Source organism: Brassica napus, unplaced genomic scaffold, assembly GCF_020379485.1.
Source record: "Brassica napus cultivar Da-Ae unplaced genomic scaffold, Da-Ae ScsIHWf_158;HRSCAF=287, whole genome shotgun sequence".
NCBI lineage: Eukaryota > Viridiplantae > Streptophyta > Magnoliopsida > Brassicales > Brassicaceae > Brassica > Brassica napus.
The window spans coordinates 35,120-58,249 of record NW_026015004.1 but is presented as its reverse complement, the minus strand read 5'-3'; the positions used below and the strand labels follow the sequence as shown (position 1 = coordinate 58,249).

The following is a 23,130-nucleotide window of genomic DNA, read 5'->3' as shown; positions in this document are numbered from 1 at the left end:
TAGGTTTTATAACAATTCTCAAAGGAATAATAATCAAGTTGGTTCTTCTACTCATAGGAATTCTCAGGCTAAGCCGAATCAGTCTCTTTCCAAGCAGAACAATGTTGTCAATGTCACCGTTGTTGCTTCTACAAGTTCTTCTATGATTGCCTTGGATCTTAGTTCTTTTCATCATGAGCAAGTTTAAAAACTCATTCAACAACTTCAGTTTCATGTTCATATGCCAGACCCTGTTGCTTCACGTTCATTGCAGCATTCTTCTGTAACTGGTCAAGATTATCTGGCTGCTCAATTTTCCAGTGATACTTTTTCTTTTCTTTCTGTTAGCCTACGTTTTGATAATCATTATTTTACTTTTCAACATCAAACTCTTTCTTCTTTATCCACTAAACTCCATTTGGGCTCTTGGATCATTGAAAGTGGTGCAACTACCCATGTTTGTTCTAACTTGGCTTTGTTTATAGTAACGTATTTCTTGTTACAGGAGTCACAGTCTCACTTCCTAATGGAACTAAAGAACCTATTACTCATACTGGAACTGTTCATTTGACTGATACATTAGTGCTTTCTAATGTTTTACATGTTCTATCTTTTCGTTTTAATCTCATTAGTGTGAGTAGTTTACTACATCATGATCATCATTCAGCTCATTTCTATTCTGATCATTGTTATATTCAGGAGCTTACTCGGGGATTGATGATTGGTAGAGGTTCATTGCTTCACAATCTTTACATTCTTGATCAACCGTTTGCAACTCCATCATTGAACTTCTGTGGATCCTTTAAAGTCGATGGTTCTCTTTCGCATCAAAGCCTTGGGCATCCATATTCTGCCAAGTTACAACACTCTCTGATGCAATATCCTTAGATAAGTTTTCTTTACTAGATATTTCTCGTTGTCTTGTGTTTCCCTTAGCTAAGCTACGTAGACTTCCGTTTCCACAACTTAATAAAATGTCTACAAAACCATTTGATCTTGTTCATATGGATATATGGGGTCCTTTCTCTGTCGAGTCTGTTGAAGGTTATAAGTACTTTCTTACAATTGTAGATGATCTCACCGGTGTAACTTGGATTTATATGTTGAAATACAAAAGTGATGTTTCTGTTATTTTACCATCGTTTGTTAAACTTGTGCGCATTCAATATAATAAAAAACATAAAGATGATTCATAGAGATAATGCTCAGGAACTTGCTTTCTCAAACTTGATTAGAGAACATGGTATTATGCATAAATTTTTTTGTGCTTATACACCTCAACAAAATTCTGTTGTGGAACTTTAACATCAACATCTCTTAAATGTTACTAGGGCTTTAATGTTTTAATCTAGTGTTCCTTTATAATACTGGAGTGATTGTATCTTTACTGTTGTGTTTTCAATCAATCGAACAGCGTCCTTGTTTTTGAACAAAATGCCATGAGAAACATACAGATAAGAAACCTGATTATCATTTTTCAAAGCTTTTGGGTGTTTGTGTTATGTGTCAATATTGCCTAAAGATCGACACAAATTTACTCCGAGAGCTGAGTCATGCGTTTTCTTAGGCTGTCCATCTGGTATTAAAGGATATAAGGTTCTCAACATTGATACACAAGTTGTTTCTGTATCTCGCAATGTTATCTTTCATGGCCATGACTTTCCTTACAAACATGTTAATACAGATTCACAACTTGACAATCTTTTTTCTAAGTCTATATTACCTTTATCTAATCCTATTGAGATTGATTCTGTCATTCCTGTGCATTCTCATGCATCTACATCATCATCATCTCATGTTCTGAATGTTCCGGTGGTGAGTGAGACTCATGCATGTGAAGTTGCTTCTTGGTCTTGCTGCGATTAATGGCTGGTCGTTAGACCAAATGGATGTCACTTATGCTTTTCTGCATAGTGACCTTGACGAGGAGATCTATATGAGTCTTCCTTTGGGATATACTCCTCCTCTAGGCGTAATTCTTCCACCCAACCCAGTCTGTCGCTTGAATAAGTCCATTTATGTAGACTGGATCTTCCTTTATTGGTATAAATGCTGCTCGTCAGTTCTTATGTAGACTGGATCTTAAACAAGCTTCCAAAAAATGGTATAAATGCTGCTCGTCAGTTCTTATTGTGGATGGTTTCTCTTCTTCACTAGGTGGTCATTCTCTCTTTGTCAAGAAGACTGGATCTTCCTTTATTGCCTTGTTGGTTTATGTAGATGACATCCTTATTGCGAGCAATGATGTTGAGGTTGTTTGTTCTGTGAAGACACTTCTACATAAATCTTTCAAGATCAAGGATTTAGGGAATGCGAGATTCTTTTTGGGCTTGGAGATAGCTTGGAATGCTACTGGTATTGCTCTCTCACATAAAGTATGCTCTGGATTTATTGGTTGACACATGATTCTTGGCATCTAAGCCTTTTGCAGTTCCAATGGATCCCTCAATCCCACTGAGCAAAACCATTGGTGTTCCTCTTCCTGATGCTTCTTCGTATCGTGAATTAATTGGATGTCCTTTTTATCTGACCATCACGAGACCTAACATCATGTATGTGGTTCATCGGTTGAGTCAGTTTCTCTCTGCTCCTACAGACATACATTTTCAGTCAGCTCAATGTATTTTTCTCTACTTAAAATCGAATCCATGGCAAGGCTTGTTCTATTCAGCTGATTCAGATGCTTGTCTCAATGTGTATGTCGATGCTGATTGAGCTACATGACATGATATAAGACGCTTTGTCACAGGCTTCTGTGTGTATCTTGGAAAGTCTTTGATTAGCTGGAAATGCAAGAAGCAGCAGACGGTCAGTAGAAGTAGTACTGAAGCAGAGTACAAGAGTATGGCATTGGCTGCTTGTGAGCTTATTTGGTTGCAGCAAATCCTTACAAACTTTAAGATCACGGTAACTAATACTGCAAAGCTGTTATGTGATAATAAGTTAGCTATCCATATTGCCACCAACCTTGTGTTTCATGAATGCACGAAACACATCGAGATTGACTGTCGTACCATTCGAGATCAGGTGAAGAATGGTTTCATTTGTCGCATACAAGTGGTTAGTGCTAATAATCATGCTGACATTTTCACCAAACCGCTCCACATCCTTCTCCTTTTCATTTTATCCTTTCGCACATGTCAATTTCAAGCCTCTTCTCACCGTCATTACCTTCCACTTCAAAGGCTTGAGAGGGGCATATTACATATACTAATTTCATACACGTGTATAGATATTGAGACTATGTATACGAATCTTTATACTCGTATACTTGTATATAAACAAAACCCCTTGTACATAATTCATTAATCTATTGAGTACAGTTTTAAGTTCTTGAGCTGTACTCTCTCTCTCTCTATAAAACAACATATTAAAACGTGTCATTCATTGATTTTATTAATTATCATTACTATAAAGTTACAAAAATAAAAATTATCGGGTTCATGAGGGTCAGCTGACACCTACCTATCATATGTTTCCTCCCTTGCGTGGTGGTTTGTGAATTGTGAGAGAAATTTCACATACATGTCTGAACAAAAGAGAGAAGAAGTGGGAGACTCTCTGTAGTCTCTACCTGGCCAGAGACTTTCGTATTAACAATACCTTTTAGCTCGAAAGCAATCTTTCCTTTATTTCTGTAACGTCCCATCTTACGTGCTTTAGTAAAATACATTGCAGACGTTTCCCACGTAAAGAAATTCCTACGAATGCAAATCACACAATCATTGTTATGGTCCTTATCGATGCTCAAATCATATCGTACGCTTGGTTGGAGTTGTGTCGGTTAATATAAGATCCCCAACCCCCAACGCATTACGACATGAGAGTACGGACAATAACAACCTAACGCATACACTGTTCTAAGCTCCATCACAAACCTCGGATCCTTCTAGCTCAAAACTTGACCTACTAGTTATATCTACGCCTATAAATGGTAAACAAACCCTAACGAAAACTAAAAGAAAAACAAAAGGAAGCGAGGACAACATGAAGGTGAGTTCAAATTAAATTCTAAATCCATTCTTTTCTTTTTGATAATTAATGAGATTTTAATTTACCTAATATTATATCTTTGCAGCTGCTAGGTTGGATGCGAACTATAAACCTAAGTGGCTTTGATCCATCAAATGAGTTCAAAGGTTTAATAATTACTATAGTATATACATAACTTAGATTTTTTTTTTTAAACTATGTCTCTCTCCCATGAAACCTTTCAAATAACCTAATTATTTTTTTTCTTTTTCAGATAACCTTTTTTTTTTCTTTTTCATATAACCTAATTCTTCATCTTCATAAAATGTTACACATATATGTTTTTGGTTTACTTATATAGTCAAGCTATCTTTCAGGTGGTTTCAGTTGTCTAAGAGCTCAGGTTTCCTCTGAAGTCCTAGACATCCGAACAAACTCCTTCTCCTTCTCCAGAGCATCTCATCATGACTCCAATCCACCGAAAACTGATGAGGAACTTTGGTTTGATGAAGGCGGGTTCGGCGGCTTTCTGGCGATCGGTACGCTTGGTAGAGATCCTGAAACACCAAAATTCACATCTTCCATTGCTGAAGATGATGTAACCGTGGCAAAGCTCGTTACTGAGAAACTAGACAAGTTTCTTGAGGAATATCCAGATAAGGATAGTAGCAGTAAGCAGGGAGAAATATCGAAGGCAGAATATGGTCTCTTTGGATCATCCACTGAGCTTACGAAGAGAGGCAATGAAGTAAAGAAGATGAAGGGTTTACTTAAAAACCTCTTCAAGAGAAGAAAGGCAGTAGAAGGAGAGTGTAACTCAATGGAGAAACAAGGAACCAGAGATTTGATTAAAAGGATATCTAAAAAGCTCCACGTCTCTCCTTCAAAGACGAGAAATGATGATGACTATGATGACTACGATTATTCCATGCACAAGAAGAAAGATATAAGAAAGGTTTGAGTCTTTTTAGCTTTAAGCATTTTCAGATCTTATCCAAAGAGATTGGTCGGAAGAATTCTGAAAGTTAATATGGTTTTGGTTTTGGTTATAGAGTGGTCAAATCTTCCAAAGTAAAGTCCATCCTGTTATGTGTACACCTCCAAGAGACGATAACAAGGTAGATGACAGAAGAAGCTGCAAACTCAAGATCCCGAGTCTTAATGGAGGGTTTCTCGTTCCAAGTTCCATCTCCAAAGTGAACAAGAAAAGAGAAAATTGGATCAGGACTGACACAGAGTGTAAGTCAAGATGTTATTCAGAACTTATCTATTCGATTTTATTTCTCTCTCTCTCTCAAGAGTTTTCATATCGTTTGCTTGCTTTTGCAGATCATGTTCTGGAACTGTGAAGATCAACACATTGCAACAAACCTCCATTGATCCAGCCAAAGTTCTCTCGTATCGAACACACATATATATACACATATCTACAAAATCATTGTCTAGTAATGTGTAGTGAGATTGTACGACTTTCAGGTCCAGAACTTCCTAGTTATTCAAAAAGAAAACATATATGTATAATTATACACACATATCTACAAAATCATTGTCTCAAATGTGTAGTCCGAAGGTTATGTATTCTACTTTAAGGTAATGAATAAGAAACTTCAATTTTATAAAAGTATAGTACCATAATTTAAACACATTCGCAGTAGTGATTTTAGCCACAATTATTGACCGCTCACAAAGAGTCACATCTCAGCTCCAAACGAGTAACAACTGCACACAAAATGTGTAACATATACGACCATCTTTGACTCTTGAGCTTGCATTCTTAACACCATTCGTGCAAGACTCATAAGATAAGAATATTAACTCCTCCGGAACTCCATGGGGCTAGTTATAAAAATAGAGAACAAACAGAGTTACTATTATGCTTCTTAGATTATATTTAATTAATTTACAGAAAATCAGGTCCAGCGTTACTGATCAAAGAGTGAAACAAACAAAAAGGAAACCCAAACCACTAAGAAAATTATCAAGTAGACACATATCTTGATATCCTCTTTCAGGAATAGTAATCTACTTTATATCAAGTTCTTTAACAAAAAGCAAACACTATCAAAGAGCACAGAAACAATTGATTGAACAATCACCAAAGCTCAAAAGAAAAGCTAAAGCGAATATAGAATACAGTGCCCTCCTTGTAATCTACCACTAAGCTTTAGTATCTTAACGTCTTATTCCTTCTACTTAGCCACCAAGAAAAGCCAAAAAGACTCGTCAATATCCTTCTACATAATACATCATTTGTCTCCATCTTCATCTGCAAAAGAACAAACACTCTATAGTCTATTCACACACACACACACTTGAGCCGTCTTCAATGAGCACGGACTGGGGAACGGTGATTGTAGCGGTGTCTCTGTTCATCCTACTATCACCAGGACTACTGTTTCAGATTCCAGCGAGAACGAGAGTGATGGAGTTCGGGAACATGAGCACGAGCGGTATAGCCATTTTGGTTCACGCAGTTATATACTTCTGTATTTTCACGATCTTGGTGGTAGCTATACAAGTTCACATCCATTTCTGATCTCTACTCTTCTTATATCATGTATAAATGTAACAAAATGAAGGGAGGTTTATTGCAAACTCTAATGTAATGTACAAATTTCTCTGATATTCCTCCTTTCCGACAAAGTTTATAGCAGGACCACAAAACTTAGCAACTTTTGTCTGAATTTGAGCTGATTTGATTAACAGAGTGAAAGAGTACAAAATATATTAAAAAGAGGCAAACTGAAGTAACAATACAAGTACAACATAACCCTTTTCACCAAATCTATTTGTTACAACGTCAGAAGAAAAACTATAGATTTAAGGTATATAAAGAACCCTTATTACAGAGTTTCTAGACCTGTTTTTAAAATGAGTTACACATTTATTCATTTAAGCAACAAAAAAGAGAGAGAGAGAGGCCTAGAACAGATCAACCGGCGTAGATGTGGAGATTAACGGCGAGGATCAAAATGGAGTAAATGGCGAAGAAGATGAGAGTGTGAACAGCTATGGCTTTTCCATTGGTTTTAAGGTTACCGAAGTCTACCCCTCGGTTGTTTCCGGGTATTGAGAAGAGAAGTCCCGGAGAGAGGATTACGAAAAGGACAACTCCAACGAGAACCGGAGCCCAATCCGCCATTGGTTGCCGTTAAAAGTGAAAAAGGTTACGCCTTTAGAAAAGGACCGGAGGAGACTGAAGAGAAGCTGGAGAGGAGATAAGAGAATGGGATGGTTTGTTTAATTGTTTTATTTAAATAATAATCTCGTGGTTATCAGTAATTTAAAGAACAAAGACTATGATTAATTTAGGTTCTTAGTGTAGGACTATTTTTTAATATTTAATTAAAAAAATGTTTTTTAAATAAAAGATAAGAGCCAGTTCTCAGCCGAAAAATATAAAACAAAAATCAAATCCATGAGTTAAGAACCAAATTAGGAGAGCACGAAAAATGCTTAGTTTAATCGTCTTTTTTTTTTCTTAAAGTAAAAGACTGAAAAAGGGGCGTTATTTTAAAAATATACTGTATAATACACCTTTTTAAATCGAATATATTTGGTCTCTGACTGGTAGATGTAGTGGACCGACTTCACACTCCTCCACGTAATGACTCTTTTCTAATTTATAAGTTACTTGGTAGTTAAGTTATTAATTATATAGTACCATCAAAGCAATAAAAATGTTATCATATTCTTATTCCAAATTTGTAAAGATGAATACCCTTATTTATTTAAATATGAACTTTTATATTTGATAACTAATGAGAATTAAATCGAATCAAGCAAGTATTTGCTTGGTCATAAGAACTACACGAATATGGATTATCATCTTCTGTTAGTATTCACCATAAATCTGATGTATTATTTCTCAACCTAATCTCCACTTTCTTTTTCTTAGAGCTATTTTCTACTAACTATGGTTTGTATGATTGATTAAATTAAACTGCAGACCAGTAATTCATAATTATCATCTTTGTAATCTGATTGGGTAAATAATAAATGCAGGGTGTTCAATCAATTTGCTGTCGGTTGGAAAATGTTGCTTTACTATACAAAATATCAAAATCCAAGTCGAATCATTTTTTTTTTTTGAAAAAAATCCAAGTCGAATCATTTTCTTGAGATTTTAGTCTTTGCCTCCGTTTGATAAAAAAAATATAACCTCCTAACAGTGACCAATTTAGTTTGATATTTTTAAATCCTACTATATAAAAAAAGCTAAATCATTGCTTCCTAAACATATCCACATGTGCACAAATATTTAGGACCAATCAATATGTCAAGTCATCACGAAGTGGGCTTGCAATTAAAAAAAAATTCAACAATTCGGAGCCCATTAGACCCATCTCCTAGCCTACTCCCGAGCCACTCTCTCATAAGCATAATCTCGTGTTAAATTTTTTAAAACACTCATATCTTAGAAATAGTATAGAAAATATATTTATATAAATATTTTTTTCTTGAATAATATTTAATTATAATTTTTTGTATCTTTTTAACTTTTATCACGATTATGGAGGATAGCTCAACGTATAGATAAGATTATGGAGATTGATATGGGAGTTGAGGTAACGGACACAACTGTTCCTCCGTAAAGAAACGCTCCTGCTAGACATCCTGGATAAATGAAAGAGACATATCTGGACTTGGCTTTGTGTTAATGGATGGTGACTTTCCAATGCTGTTTGGAGCAAGGACCGATATACACACACCAAATCACCACTGCAAGCGGAAGCTGAAGGTTTACTATGGGCAATGCAAGTGATACTGAAGTTTGGACACATAGAGATGGTTTTTCAATCGACTGTGAACAACTGGTTATAATCATTCAAAAGGAGGAAGATTAGCCTGCGTTGGACTCGGAGCTCGACGAAATACAGGCTGTATCCAAAGAATTTTCTGAACTTTCTATTGCTTATATTCCTAGATCTTTAAAATTCCGTACAAATAGCCTAGCAAAAGGTGTCTGATCACGCGCATCTCGATATGCTTTTGTAAATCCTTTTGCACCAAGTTGGCTAGCCCCACAAGCTAGCATGAGGGTGCCAAAAAAGAGAATAAGGTTGAAAGTGAAACTAAATATCACAATGAACAAATTTATCAGAAGTCCATATTTATGTGGATGTCTATATGGGACAAAAAAAAAATTTTAGACAATTATAGAATATAGTCACGAAAATTAATCATAAAATATATAATTTAAAAAAAACTATTTAAACAAACTATCAAAAATTTTAATATTACACCAAATAAGAATATAAAGACCAATTATTTTCTTCGTGTATAATGTGTTGTGGTAAGATTAAAAAAAAATAACTTACTTTACAGTAAGGAAAAATTAGATTTTTAATTCCAAATTTACAGTAAAAACATAACATTTTATAAAAATAAACAATTGACATAATAGTACAAAAATATGAAAAAAATCAATATACTATCTGCGCGTAGCGCGGACAAGGACCTAGTACTAGTAATCATAAATGCTTGAATGTTGGAAGAAGATAAAAGGGAGAGATATTAGAGAAGAAACGGAACTACAGTAGAAAAAAATAGTATGAAACTGTGATGACTATTTTGTGTGTTTTTTTTAACAAAAATCACTATAAAAAGATTTTCCACCCACTTAAAATAATTTTTAGGTTGATCAGTGAATAATTTCTTATGGGTGAGCCCCACATGCATAGCTAGATCAAATTGAATTATCCAGTAATTTTTGTTTAAATTTCTATCAATAATTCATACAAAAATGGAAACCGTAATGAAAATGAAGAATCAGATGGAACGATGTATACTCCCTCCGTTCCTATAAGATGTATGTTCTGGAAAAAAAAATTGTTTCAAAAAGATACATTTTTTATCTTTTTAATGTATGATTTTATGAAAAATTGTAAGTTTCAAAAAAATAATGGTGTTTATTGAATTTCTATTGGCTAAAAATTATGAAAAATTGTTATTCACAAAAAACAATGCATATTTAATGAATTTTCTTAATATATGTGAAAAGTTTAAAATATGTATGTTTTAAAAACAGAGGGAGTATCATATAACTTTAACATTTCTACATACATATGTCGATATGAATTACATACACTCCCATTTGAAAAAAAAATATTACACGCAAGTCAAGTAAAATAATACTCTAGTAGCTTTGAGACCACTTAGTTACTTGTACCAAACAAAACAGTTAACGCCACACAATTCAAATGAAATAATTCTAAAGTAACGCTAGAACAAAAATGGAGATGTTTTATTTTATTTTATTCGATTAGGCAATATACATGTGAACTTGGATAGCAATCAAGAGAATACAAACAAGAGTGAAGTAGACTAGGGTATGAACAATAACCGAAACACCACTTGTCTGAAATGTTCCAAATTCAACTACTCGGTTTCTCCCTGGAATTTGAATCAGCAGCCCCGGAGTTAGCAACACGAAAAGCGTCACCGCGACAAAAACTGGTCCCCAATCAGACATGTTCCCGATGTCCTCTTTCTCTCTTTTTTTCTCCTCTTTGTCTTGTTATGTATGTATATACAGATCTTAGAGAGATATATAGTTGATCGAAGAAAATGCGTAAGTGTGTGTATTTATATGAGGGAAAATGTATAATGGGGTTGATAATGGGAGCTGAGAATAGAGTTGATCCATTGGTTAATGTCGGAAGAAAGAGTGCTTTAGGAGGTAAGGACAAAGTTTCGTGACTCGGAAGGATTAAAAGTGGTTTCAAGAAAAGAAGATGAGATTATGATCAAGTTGTGAAGTATTGAATGGATTCACATTTGTCTTTGGAATGTGATGTCACGTGGGGATTTTCTTTGGTTCAAAGGAAACAGATATACAAAGTGGTCGTTGGTACTTATTTTATAGTTTGCTTTACTATCAATTATTCAATTATTTAAGCCTTTATTTGAAATTTAAAAAAAAACTTTATTTCCTCTATCCGGGAGCATCTTTATAACACCAACTAGATTTTGACCCGCGCAGGCGCGCGAGTGTATATTTTGAAAAATATGTTGATATTTGTTTTTCATGTAATTATTAGGGTTTTACAAAATGAATCCAAGGAACAGAACCGATACCGATCCAAAAATATAGTACCAAACTCGAACATAAATTGATTAAATATTTGAATTATTCAAAATTTTGTTATTTAGAGAATCAAATCTGATCCGAACTGAAGTAATCGGGTACCCGAATTTATCTAAAAATAGATTTATATACTTATATATATTAATTATTTTTAGATTTAACGTATATAAAACATTAAGAATGATACTTTTAAATTGGTTTAAATACTTGAAAATATATATATATAGATAGTCAAAAGTAAATATCTGCAATAGTTAAAGTATATTCAAATCACCAAAAATACTTAAAATAATTATTGATTCCGTATCCAAAAGTTTAAATCAAGCCAATTGATATGTTAAGCTTAGGTATTCTGACATATGTTATTCAAATTTATAGGTAATATATTATTTTATTTATAGATTTTGAGAAATTTAAAATAGATAATGATTTAAAACTTAAAAATAATTTAAATGGGTTATCCAAACGTGAACCAAACCCGCAAAGATCTGAATCAAACTCAAACCAAAATTTAGAAACATCCTAACATGGCTTAAATCTTTGATTCCGAAAACCCGAAACACAAACCGATCAGAACCAAACCCGTATGGGTGTCCGAAATCCCATCCCTATTCATTATTATATATTGTATACTGTCATCATATAATTAATCATATTTTATACGTACCATCATATAAGTAATCATATAATTAATAGTATTTTATACGTACCATCATATAAATAATTACATATATTATATTTTTACAACTTAATATGAAATATAAAAACCATAATTTGAGTTGGTATTTCAAATTGGGTTTTGTATTGTATTTTTATTATATATATTGACAACATTTGTTTATAATGGTTATTGAAAAATAGTTTAGTAAAAATCTATTTTTGAATATATGTATTATTTTTTAATCAATTTTTGATATAAATTAACTTTAAATTATTATTTTGATTTGAAATATGTGTATAAAATTTAAATTTTGTTTTATGGTTTGTTTAGAAAAGAAAAAGTTTTAGGCAATTAGATTGACCCGTTTTCGTATATTTTAAATCTGATCTAGATAGATAGTTTCTTATAATATGATGAACTTTTAATTTTTTCTTAATAACCAAGCCCATTACTTTTTTTCTTAATAATACTATCATTGTTTCCAAACAAAATTAATTTTTTTTAAAAGACTACAATTCATTTTTCCAAACACTCCAAATTTTTTTAATAGTCCTATTCAAGTCTCCAAACACTCCAATTTTGTACTTGAGTTTTAATAAGATAGATGAATTAGTGCGGATGCTAAGAATATTATTCTTTTTCAATTTTTTTGTATCAAAGTTTAAATATAAGAATTGCTAAGTGCAACCGTTTTAAAAGAATGCAACCATATTTTTTTAACCCTTTTGGTAAATGCAACCATTTTTTTCTTTTGGATTATCTTAAACACCTGTTTGTGTTACAATCCCATACGTGAACAAAGTTCTGTTTTGTATTCTCCTAGCCTATATGACCGAAACAATGTCTAGGAACTTTACAAGTGGTTATTAATATTTTCCTATATTGTTTTTGACATATTTTGATCACATTTGTAATAAAAGTATGGATGTAAAAATCCATTAGTTTGCAATTTCAAAAAAAGATCCCTAGATTTAAGTGAATTGGTTAGAGTGCTAACTTGTAACCTAATGGAACAAACAAGTTCCGACATTTAATTCTGCATCTTCAGATCATGCTCGATCCATCATCCATCTCCCAGGGTCGAGTAGATGTGCCTTCATTGGACATTCCCCACCTCCGCCGATGGATTTTCCTAGAGTTTTGATGTTATGCTGTTGTGCAATAAGATATTGATATATCACACAAGAATAATTCTGTTTCAGGTAATCGTTTATCAAATTGTTTGGTTGTGTCCTTTACCTTTGTACCATGTCTCTAGTCCATCCCAAATTTCCATTATAGATGCTTCTATTGGAAGTGTGTGTGAAAAAAAAAAAAATTAATGATCCTTTGGTTACTTCATTGTGTTTTTTTACTTTTGTATTTTGAAATGAAATTTGTTTGCCTGACCTAGGTAGTCCTCTTTGGAAGTAATTCTTTGAATCTAATGCTGAAAGAGTTAGAAAGTTTGAAATATTTGCAGCTTATTGGAACTGACCAACAACATCCAGACAATACTGTAGGCGCTGAAAAACTCAGAAGTTGTGGAGATTAAGGTATATAATAAGATGAGCATCTTTCTCTCTGGTTCATGAATGCATATAAAATAAAATGAGATGTTGTAAGATGAAACATTAAGGAGGCAAGGAGATTGGTACATGTAATTGTACTGCCTCGTTGCAAGCGGCCAAGGTCCGTACCAGCATCGTCGGTCTACCACAATGCCACAGCTTGAGAGCATGACTCTTTTCATACGCAAAACAACTCTCATATCTACTCTCTATCTTTGTTTTTGTTGATAATCGTATAGTACCTACAGATCCTTCCAAGCAACTTCCAACTGCGCCAACTAGAAATTCTCCCAAAGAAAAAGGGGAAATCACAAATCGAACCTGAGAATCCTAAATTTATAAGCAGGGCCCATAGCGTCACATCATTACATGAACACAGGAAAAAAGGCAAATTTTTGACAGTGGGATTTGAACCCACGCCCTTTCGGACAGGAACCTTAATCCTGCGCCTTAGACCAACTCGGCCATATCAACATTTCGTTGGCTGTGAATACTTTTTTCTTAATAATTTTATAAAATATACTCCACGTGCCACATGACTTCTGATGTAACTGGGAAAACATAAGAGGAGCTAGAGATTGTCGAAAGTAAAAGAACAGTGGTTGGAGCGTCCATTGTGTGTGGTCTCCGTGGAAATTGTCCATCTTCTCTATTAAAAAAAAAGTACCATTTTTATCTACTACAAAATAGTCATACTAAAAATCTAGGTCCAAATATTCAAATAATATTTTTATTGTTTACTTTAGTTTATTTAATGTATAACATTTCTAAATAATTATAAAGATATTAATAATAAATCCTTTTTAACTATACATTTAAATTTTAGTTTTAGGAATAACAAAATCTGTTGAGAAAAAAACTAACAAAATCTTTTTAAAATTTTAAATATTTTTTTAATTAATGCACTGCTTAATTTTGAAATTCGTAGTATAATGTTATTATAAATTAATTTTAATTATATTTTTATTATAAATAAAATAATGAAATTATTTTCTAATTTAATAAATTTTATAATGAAATTATTTGCTAATTTTATAATATAAGTATATTCTACATTATATTAAAATAGAAGTAATTAATGAATTGCATATTAAAATTATGTTTTTTGTGCAAACATATTAAAATTATGTTGAATTGATAAACCAATATATTTTGAAAAAAATCTTTCATTAAGATAAATAAATAAAATATCATTCACTGTTTTAAAGTGACTAAAATATCATTCACCTTTTAAAATAATTAATATTCATTAAATTTTAATATTTAAAACTACATATCATCTATTTAATTATTTTTAAAATGACAGCAATATATTATCATAAATTATTATATATAAAATAATATAAAATTTTATATTTATAAATGAAATGTTACCCGTATGGGTGTGCGGATTAAAATCTAGTGGCTATTAAGAGGTAAGACGTTTGCATAAGAAACCACACACTGATCACCTTGACCTGGTCGTAATACCATCCCATGGAATGGTCACAAATGATTGGTTGTCTCTCTAGGCCTAGCTTATCGACCATGTACGAGCTAGCAACATGAATGCATGATGCTTACATACTTTGCTCTTGATGGTGGTGCGCTTCGTCATTATCAATTTAAGTTAAAGCTTAACTCTAACAAGTATAAATGAATGGCATAACACCCTTAATCATGGATTTTAAGCAGGTATAAAGTAGAGAAAGTTTATACTATTCCATTAATTAAAAATACAATAATAGACGGAATATTACAAGGATCAAACCGTAACAACAATTAATTATATCAAATCTAAAAAGTCCTAGTTTTACGTGGATTTGTTAGAGTGCGTGCTAACTTTGAAACCTAATGGAGCAAACAAGTTCCTACATCTATTTCTGCATCTTACGATCATGTACAATAAGAAATTGACCCAAGAATAGTTTTGTTTCATGTAATCATTTATCAAATTGTTTGGCTGTGTTCCCTACCTTTCTACGATGTAGTCCATCACAATGTTCCATTAAACGCTTCCATTGGAAGTGTGTGTGGAAAAAAGAAACTTGATGATCCTTTGGTTACCTTCATTGTGCTTTTTTACTTTTGTATTTTGAAATGGAATGAGTATATCTTATTGGATGTATATATAGTATAGTTTGTTTCCCTAACCTAGTAGCTACTTCTCGTTGGAACTAATTCTTTGAATCAAATGCTGAAAGAGTTTTAAAAAGTTTGAAATATTTGCAGCTTCCGGAACTGACCAACAACATCCAGGTTTTATTGGAGGCGCTCTCAGAAGATGTAGAAATTAAGGTATGTAATAAAATGAGCACCTTCTCTCGCTGATTCATGAATGCAAAAAAAAAAAAAAAAAAAGGTGAGAAGTAAAAGTGATAGTAGAAAGTCCAAACTAGAATTATGCAAATGGGATTTGTATTTGTTATAAGGTGAAACAAGAATGCCACATCTTGAGAGCATAACTCGAATCATAGGCAAAAGAACTCTCATAACTTCGTTTTTACTGATAATCGGATACGAAATGATTGATATACTCATTGGTATTGCTCATTTCATTAGTACCTCTCCCAAAGAAGGGAAAATCAAACGTCAGCGTATGAACACACAGGAAAAAAAAAAGTGATTTGTTGACAGTGGGATTTGAACCCACGCCCTTTCGGACAGGAACCTTAATCCTGCGCCTTAGACCAACTCGGCCATATCAACTTTGTTGTTTGCCGAAGTACACACTTGGTTTTAGTAACAGAATTAAATATACTCCACATGCCAAATGAAATATGAAATTGCTGTAGTTGGGAAAACTTAAGACGGTTAGAGATAACTTAAGCTTGTCGAAAGTAAAAAAATGCCCAAAGAGATAAATTTCTTGATTATCAATTTAATTTAAAGCTTAACTCTATAAATTATAAAATAGTGGTATGGAATAAAAGTATAACACCATTAATCATGGAGATTAAGCTGGGGAAAAGTAGAGATAAAGCTTATAGTATTCCATTAATTAAAAAATACGAACATACACGGAATATTACAAGGGATCAAACTGTAACAACAACTAAATTATATCAAATCTAAAAATCCTCGTCTAGCGAGAACACATGGTTATCAAACGCGCCGTTTCCGTTAACGCTAGACATGACGGAAGCCTTCTGGTAATCACCAACCCTCTTCTCGAAGAAATTCGTTTTACCCTGAAGCGAGATCAACTCCATCCAATCAAACGGATTCGCCACACCGTACACCTTCCCGTACCCAAGCGCACCCAAAAGCCTATCCGCCACAAACTCAATATACTGACTCATCAAGTCCCGGTTCATCCCCACCAACGCGCAGGGAAGCGCGTCGCACACAAACTCCCTCTCGATCTCCACCGCGTCGCACACGATCGACTTCACGCGCTCCTCCGATAGCTTCGTCCTCAACAAGGTATAGATCAGGCACGCGAAGTCGCAGTGAAGGCCTTCGTCCCGCGAGATCAGCTCGTTGGAGAAGGTGAGCCCCGGCATGAGCCCTCGCTTCTTGAGCCAGAAGATGGAGCAGAAGCTTCCGGAGAAGAAGATCCCTTCCACGCACGCGAAGGCCACGATCCTCTCGGCGAAAGTCTGAGATCCATCGATCCACTTCAAAGCCCATTGGGCCTTCTTCGCGACGCAAGGGATGGTCTCAATCGCGCGGAAGAGATGGTCCCTCTCCTTGTTGTCCTTGATGTACGTATCTAGCAAGAGGCTGTACATCTCCGAGTGGATATTCTCAATCGCGATCTGGAACCCGTAGAAGGCACGCGCCTCGGAGACCTGCACGTCGGACATGAACCGGGAGGCGAGATTCTCGAGGACGATTCCGTCGGAGGCGGCGAAGAAGGCGAGGACGTGTTTGATGAAGTGGCGCTCGCCGTCGTTGAGGTTGGTCTCCCAGTCGCGGGTGTCTTGGGAGAGGTCGACTTCCTCGGCGGTCCAGAAGGAGGCTTCGGCTTTCTTGTACATCTCCCAGATCTGCGGGTAGTGGATCGGGAACATGCAGAATCTGTCTGGGGTTGGGGTTAGGAGCGGCTCTTCTGCCATGGAAGGCATGTTTGTTGATGATGATTTCGAGGGGAAGAGGTTGATGATTGAAGATGTGGTTTGAGTTTGAGATCTAGGGATGAATATTTATGATGGAGGGGAAAGGGTTTGAAGAGGAGAGGGAAAGGGTGGAGGGAGGGAACCGTCGAAACGTTTTGAAAATTTCGAGAGGCTTGTTGGGGAAGATGAAGGGTATTATCGTCATTTGGACTTAAATTTTGGCGTGGGGGAAGCGAGGGAAGTAATAAAGTTGGCGCCTTGGCGGCAACGTTTTGATATATTCCGCCAGATAAGTCTATAAGGGTAATACCGACATTTTGTGGTTCGCGTGTCTTGTTGTGAATTGTTATGAGTTAACACGTGCCTTCACGTGATATTCGTTTTCAAGCCCAAGGTGATAAACGGGAATACAAGTTTGACTTGACCTAACTAAAGTGCTTCAATTTAAATGTTCGACGTAAGGCCCATTTTGTGAGCTCATTATCTATACTATACTAAAAGGGAGATATAAACCCCTCTTAGAGTGTCCACATCAGCATATATAATCATCCAATCAGAGAGCTCGAAGTTGCCACGTCATCTCATTTATTTTTCGTAAAAAATGAAAAAAACATGCAAAGGACAGGATCGAACCCGGGTTAGTATGACATAAATATAGAGCACATACCGCTAAGCCATTGAAACTTTCTTGAACACATATACAAGAATCACTAAATATGTCATCACAAACTCTTATGTACATTTACAATAATATGGATTCAACTTTCAAGACTTCGATATTTTGTTTTGTAAAAAAAATAAGAAAGTGACTAAGCTAATATATTCTTTGAAAGTGTGAGAACATTGAAAAATATGAAAAAGCATAGATTTTTGTTTTCGTGACAAAGTTAAGACTTTTACATAAGCTTGCTTTCCCCGATTCTATATACACAAGATTCTATATACACAAATAAATATAATATAACAACATAAGCTTGCTTTCCCCGATTCATATGAAAACTTTTTAAGTTATCCACCAAAGCAAATTAATTAAATCAATCAAATTGTTAGAATACAACAAATTAATATATAATTTTATTTTAAATTAAATTATTTAAAAGTGTATTTTCATTAAAAATAAAATAATAAAAAAGTAAAACTGATTTGATGGTAATTTTTATGACATATATATATATATATATATTATGTGAAAGAAATATAAGCTTAATATGGAAAAAAATCTTAAATACAAAAAATCCTAAAATTAACAAAAAAAACTAATAAAAATTAAACTATGATATCAATTGAAAGCTTCTTAGACAATATTAATAAAATATTTAAACGATAATTAGACAAATTTAATTTTTTTTGCCAGCCAAAAATGTATTATTAATTAGCATCAGTTATTTCAAGATGTTTAAGAAATGATGGACTTAAATGATATATGAACTATGAATAGTAGTACTTTGTAAAGCTGACTTAGATAACATATCTGCACATCATTTCCAATCCTTTTTGATGCCTAAATTCAATTTCTTCAGAGCAGTTATTCCACAAAGAGATCGTATGAGATATTGTTTTGATATTCATATTTGTTTCTTGAATGTTAAGAAGATTGATAACTGTAAAAATGTCTCCTTCGAATATTATATGTCTATAACCGAATCTTCAACATGAGACAACTTTGTTTAAAAAGTAAATAATTTTATTTTTCTTATATTATATAATAAATATATATTATTTACTGATAATAAAAATATAATTATTCATCTATCACAAATATCAATGCAAATATGTGAATCAAGTACTACAATCAAACAACAGAATGATTTCCACAAAGAAAATTTAAAAATATATTTATGTTATGTAGTCTTATTTTATATTCTTTAAATAATGTAATACAATATTATACATTATTTTTTAGAATTGAGAAATACATATATATCAGTTAGACAAATTAAGCAATAATTAGACAATTTTGACTCTTTTTTGCCAGCCAAAAGTTTATTATTAATTAGCATTAGTTATTTCAAGATGTTTAAGAAAATATGGACAAAAAATAGGATGGACATAAATGATATATGAATTATGAATAGTACTTTGTAAAACTGACTTAGATAACACATATGCACATCCATTTTCAGTTCTTTTTGATGCCTAAATTCAATTTCTTCAGAGCAGTTATTCCACAAAGAGATCGTATGAGATATTGTTTTGATATTCAGATTTGTTTCTTGACTGTTAAGAAGATTGATAACTGTAAAATGTCTCATTTGAATATGATATGTCTATAACCGAGTCCCTACATCAGACAAGTTTGTTTTAAAAGAATATAATTTTATTTTTCTTATATTATATAATAAATATATATTATTTACTGATAATAAAAATATAGTTATTCATCTATCACAAATAACTATGCAAATATGTGAATCAAGTACAACAATCAAACACCATAATAATTTCCACAAAGAAAATTTTAAAAATATATTTATGTTATGTAGTCTTATTTTATATTCTTTAAATAATGTAATACAGTATTATACATTATATTTTTTTAGAATTGAGAAATACATATAATATCTTATCCGCGCGTAGCGCGGTTAAAAAATCTAGTGTAGGTAAATTTGGGTGTGGCATAAAAATAAGCTGTTGTTTGTCATATACTCAATCAGTAGGTGATAATCCGCGGAATAAAATTATTAATTTTAATATTTATAAGATAAAAAGATATTAGATCTGTTTAGTGTGGACATCGATTTGGTTTTAGGTTGGATTTTTTTAGATTTAACTCTTTTAAAATATAACAACCATTCGGAAGCTGTATTTATTTTGGTTTGTTCGATTAAACTGATTTTTGTTTTTCTTTCTTTCGGTGATAGATAAGCAGTTGGAATATATATATCGATTATTGCAAATTTTATGTAAAAAACTTGATATCTTACCTGATACAATCAGTTAGATTTAATGCGATCATTTTCATTTTTTAAATAAATATATAATAAATATCTTAAGTAATCATTAATTGAAAGATACATCATTCTTTTATAGAATTCGGTGTAGATAATCCTCCATCGAAAATTCATAGGCTTCAGTATATGAGTGTTTCAAATTTATTATATTATCAATAGCTAATAAATAAGGGCCACATACTATAAGTTATAAAAAATAGAAAATTCAAAGTTTTTATTAAGTGATCAGAAAAATTCACCAGCATCATCGTAAATATTGTCAAAATTTTAATATAATTTTGATTATTATTTAAGTCAACCTCAAAGTGGTATTGCCAGCTTTTGTATCTTTTAATGTGACCATATTGGCATTAACAACCATAATAAACGTTAGCATGTTCTTACTTCTTAAAGCTTATCCAAAAATCTTCTTTCTCATTATGTTAAAAGGACTTACCGGTCGATGGGTCAGTGGATCGACCGCGGGTGAATCTTGGATTAATAAATGAATTAATTTTATTATATAATAATATATTAACTATGAAAAAATTAATATAAAAACTATAGTTTAATATTTTCTAAATGTTTTTAAAACATAAAATAATAGTTTAGATATGTATATATTTTATGTTTAAAAGGTATTTATAAAATATTTAACTTTAGTTTTTATATTTTTATTTTCATTTTACATACAAAATATCAAAAAATAGTTTAGACTATTTAAAATTTTCTGTAACAAAGTAAAAGTTATGACATCTAAAAAAATTTAAGATATAAAATTTATAAATATTTATATTTCTATTTTGAATAATAAATTAAACTTCAAATTCAAAATAAACTCAAAGTGAAAGATCATTATAATAAATTGTCAATAACAAAAATAAACTAACACCAAATCACATCAACTAATTTTGGTTCTCTCTACCATCTTTCACTTCATTTTCTTCAGGTGACATAATGAAATCTTCATCAAAATCTAAAAATCACAAATATAAAACTTAAAAGGAAAAACCTAACTTTTTTTTTGTCAGCACCTAACTTCTTAATTGGAAACTTACAATATATTTCGGCCAGCACACTACGATAACAGAAAGTTATATTTCAGCCAGCACACTACGATATAAGTATATTGCCATAAACTGATTATGTTAGTTGATTATCATATATTTTTTGCCTTGGCCAGCAACCAACGAATTGGTTATATTCGCAGATTTCAATTGATTTTCCAACTCGGAACCAACCGGTTCGGTTCATTAATTCAATTAAAATCCCTATAGTTACAATATCTACGTTCTGTTAAACTCTCTCTTATACAGAGTTCTCACGTAACAAACTAATGAGACGTTAAATATAGTACAACAAATCCCTTATAAGAGAAAAGGAAAAGACGTCATCATCTTCTCCGTTCTGTCCTCTTGAGTAACAGATAAATGGATTTCTCTTCTTGGGACGTCGTCATCTTATCTTTCGATCACTCCTCTTGGGATTCTCTATACTCCTCTATAGTCTTTATATCGCAAGCATGCGTATAGATTGATACATTGAAGAACAAAGTTATGTGAGAAGAATAAGTCACGTTCAAGAACAATATTAGACAGAGTGATGATACTCTTTATAGTTCATTTAATCTCATAGTATGCGCATTCTTCTCGCGAGTGTAAGTATCACTATGACCAAGGTTTATGACCTTATATCATGATGCGTCATGTAATTGGTAGACAGAGTAATCGCCGTCGAGCACATTATAGCATTAATAACCCCGCGGCTATCATGATGCGTCATGTCTTCAATGTGTTATGCAGTGGGGAGCTTTGCAATGTGTCATGCAGTGGGGAGCTTCAATGTATTATGCAGTGGGGAGCCGTCGAACACATTATATCATGGTGCATCCTGTCTTCGCGCAGCCCTCCGAAGAACAACACACTGTAACCGTCCAGCGATTTCGCAGAACGTCTCAAATCAGACGTTGGAGAAGTTATCCATCTAAACCCCAGCGATGTGCACGGACGCGCCATGACCGACGATGGTCTTCAAAGTGTTACTCAAGAGGACAGAACGGAGTTCATGATGTCGTGTGTCGCTGGAACATGATACAGATTTTTCTCGTCTTCAAAGTGTTCCTGATGTGTTCTTCTTTCAGATGAATGGTCATGTCTCGTCTGAAGCTGAGACAGAGCGGCTCGTCTTCAACCACGGCATGTCTAAATGTTCCGAGCTTCGGGGTCACTTGGTCGTCGTTTCCTGAGTCGGTCTCCACGTAGAACTCCGAAAGTTTCTTTAAAAACATTACGTTCGAAGTAATAGGTGCTTAAGAATGAAGAAGAGAAAACTCCCCGCCTTGCGATTCCCGTGAGAAGTCCAAAACATTACTTGGTTACTTTTTTTTGTAGAGTAAGGAAATTCTTTAAAAATTCGCTTATAGAGGAAGCAAATAAGGAAACTTATTTGTGAGAGTGTATCTCCAATAGACACGTGTCCAACTTGGTGTGAAAGCATTAACTCCAATGCTCCTCTTTTAATATATAAGGGATACGTTAACCCCCTAGATGTTCATGTGCGGTTTCAAAATGGATGTCCATCACAAACCTCACATTACACCATTGTTTGAAAAAAATACTGTTTCAGTTCTCTAACCAAACCTAGCGAATGGAAGAAGAGAGAGAGGCTGACAAACTGGAGGAAAAATAGTATAAGAAAGCAAGAAACAAGTAACCAACAATTCTGTAGCAACCAAAACAGCAACATCCTGCTGGATTGTAATGCTTATTTGACTGTTAGATCTTAGGTGTTACTTCTTCTTCTCTTCCTCTGTTGTTGCTTAGTTCAATCTTAGCCGCAATCCATATCTCTAATGTGGGATAAAGATAATGTACCACAGCTAGCTTCTCATCTCTAGCCCAAAATAGAG

The 23,130-nt window shown here is 33.3% G+C and overlaps 4 protein-coding genes, 1 long non-coding RNA gene and 2 other non-coding genes across 7 annotated transcripts; 3 read left to right on the top strand and 4 right to left on the bottom strand.

The window, feature by feature from the left end:
* The first annotated feature begins 711 nt into the window (after positions 1–711).
* Positions 712–6,594, top strand: LOC125597961. The gene is made up of 5 exons (XM_048772389.1): positions 712–3,972; positions 4,058–4,118; positions 4,329–4,906; positions 5,004–5,190; positions 5,281–6,594. The coding sequence occupies exons 1-5, from the start codon at positions 3,967–3,969 to the stop codon at positions 5,298–5,300; spliced, it is 852 nt and encodes a 283-aa protein (XP_048628346.1). The 5' UTR covers positions 712–3,966; the 3' UTR covers positions 5,301–6,594.
* On the top strand, positions 6,278–6,594 carry LOC125597962. Its single transcript, XM_048772390.1, has one exon. The coding sequence runs from the start codon at positions 6,278–6,280 to the stop codon at positions 6,485–6,487; it is 210 nt and encodes a 69-aa protein (XP_048628347.1). The 3' UTR covers positions 6,488–6,594.
* A 3,594-nt stretch (positions 6,595–10,188) lies between these two features.
* Positions 10,189–10,544, bottom strand: LOC125597963. Its single transcript, XM_048772391.1, has one exon. The coding sequence runs from the start codon at positions 10,424–10,426 to the stop codon at positions 10,217–10,219; it is 210 nt and encodes a 69-aa protein (XP_048628348.1). The 5' UTR covers positions 10,427–10,544; the 3' UTR covers positions 10,189–10,216.
* Positions 10,545–12,284: 1,740 nt separating this feature from the next.
* Positions 12,285–13,514, top strand: LOC125597960. The gene is made up of 2 exons (XR_007332094.1): positions 12,285–12,904; positions 13,165–13,514. It is a non-coding gene; the product is annotated as an uncharacterized LOC125597960 (long non-coding RNA).
* A 131-nt stretch (positions 13,515–13,645) lies between these two features.
* Positions 13,646–13,726, bottom strand: TRNAL-AAG. Its single transcript has one exon. It is a non-coding gene; the product is annotated as a tRNA-Leu (tRNA).
* Positions 13,727–15,859: 2,133 nt separating this feature from the next.
* Positions 15,860–15,940, bottom strand: TRNAL-AAG. The gene has a single exon. It is a non-coding gene; the product is annotated as a tRNA-Leu (tRNA).
* A 263-nt stretch (positions 15,941–16,203) lies between these two features.
* LOC106402112 (ribonucleoside-diphosphate reductase small chain C) lies at positions 16,204–17,716 on the bottom strand. The gene has a single exon (XM_013842776.3). The coding sequence runs from the start codon at positions 17,299–17,301 to the stop codon at positions 16,303–16,305; it is 999 nt and encodes a 332-aa protein (XP_013698230.2). The 5' UTR covers positions 17,302–17,716; the 3' UTR covers positions 16,204–16,302.
* Between the last annotated feature and the right edge of the window lie 5,414 nt (positions 17,717–23,130).

Coding starts and splice junctions, on each gene's coding strand:
- LOC106402112 (XM_013842776.3), bottom strand. CDS start 17,301: ATGCCTTCCATGGCAGAAGAGCCGCTCCTAACCCCAACCCCAGACAGA.
- LOC125597962 (XM_048772390.1), top strand. CDS start 6,278: ATGAGCACGGACTGGGGAACGGTGATTGTAGCGGTGTCTCTGTTCATC.
- LOC125597961 (XM_048772389.1), top strand. Junction 4,119..4,328: donor TCCATCAAATGAGTTCAAAG/GTTTAATAATTA, acceptor GCTATCTTTCAG/GTGGTTTCAGTTGTCTAAGA. Junction 4,907..5,003: donor AGAAGAAAGATATAAGAAAG/GTTTGAGTCTTT, acceptor TTTTGGTTATAG/AGTGGTCAAATCTTCCAAAG.
- LOC125597963 (XM_048772391.1), bottom strand. CDS start 10,426: ATGTCTGATTGGGGACCAGTTTTTGTCGCGGTGACGCTTTTCGTGTTG.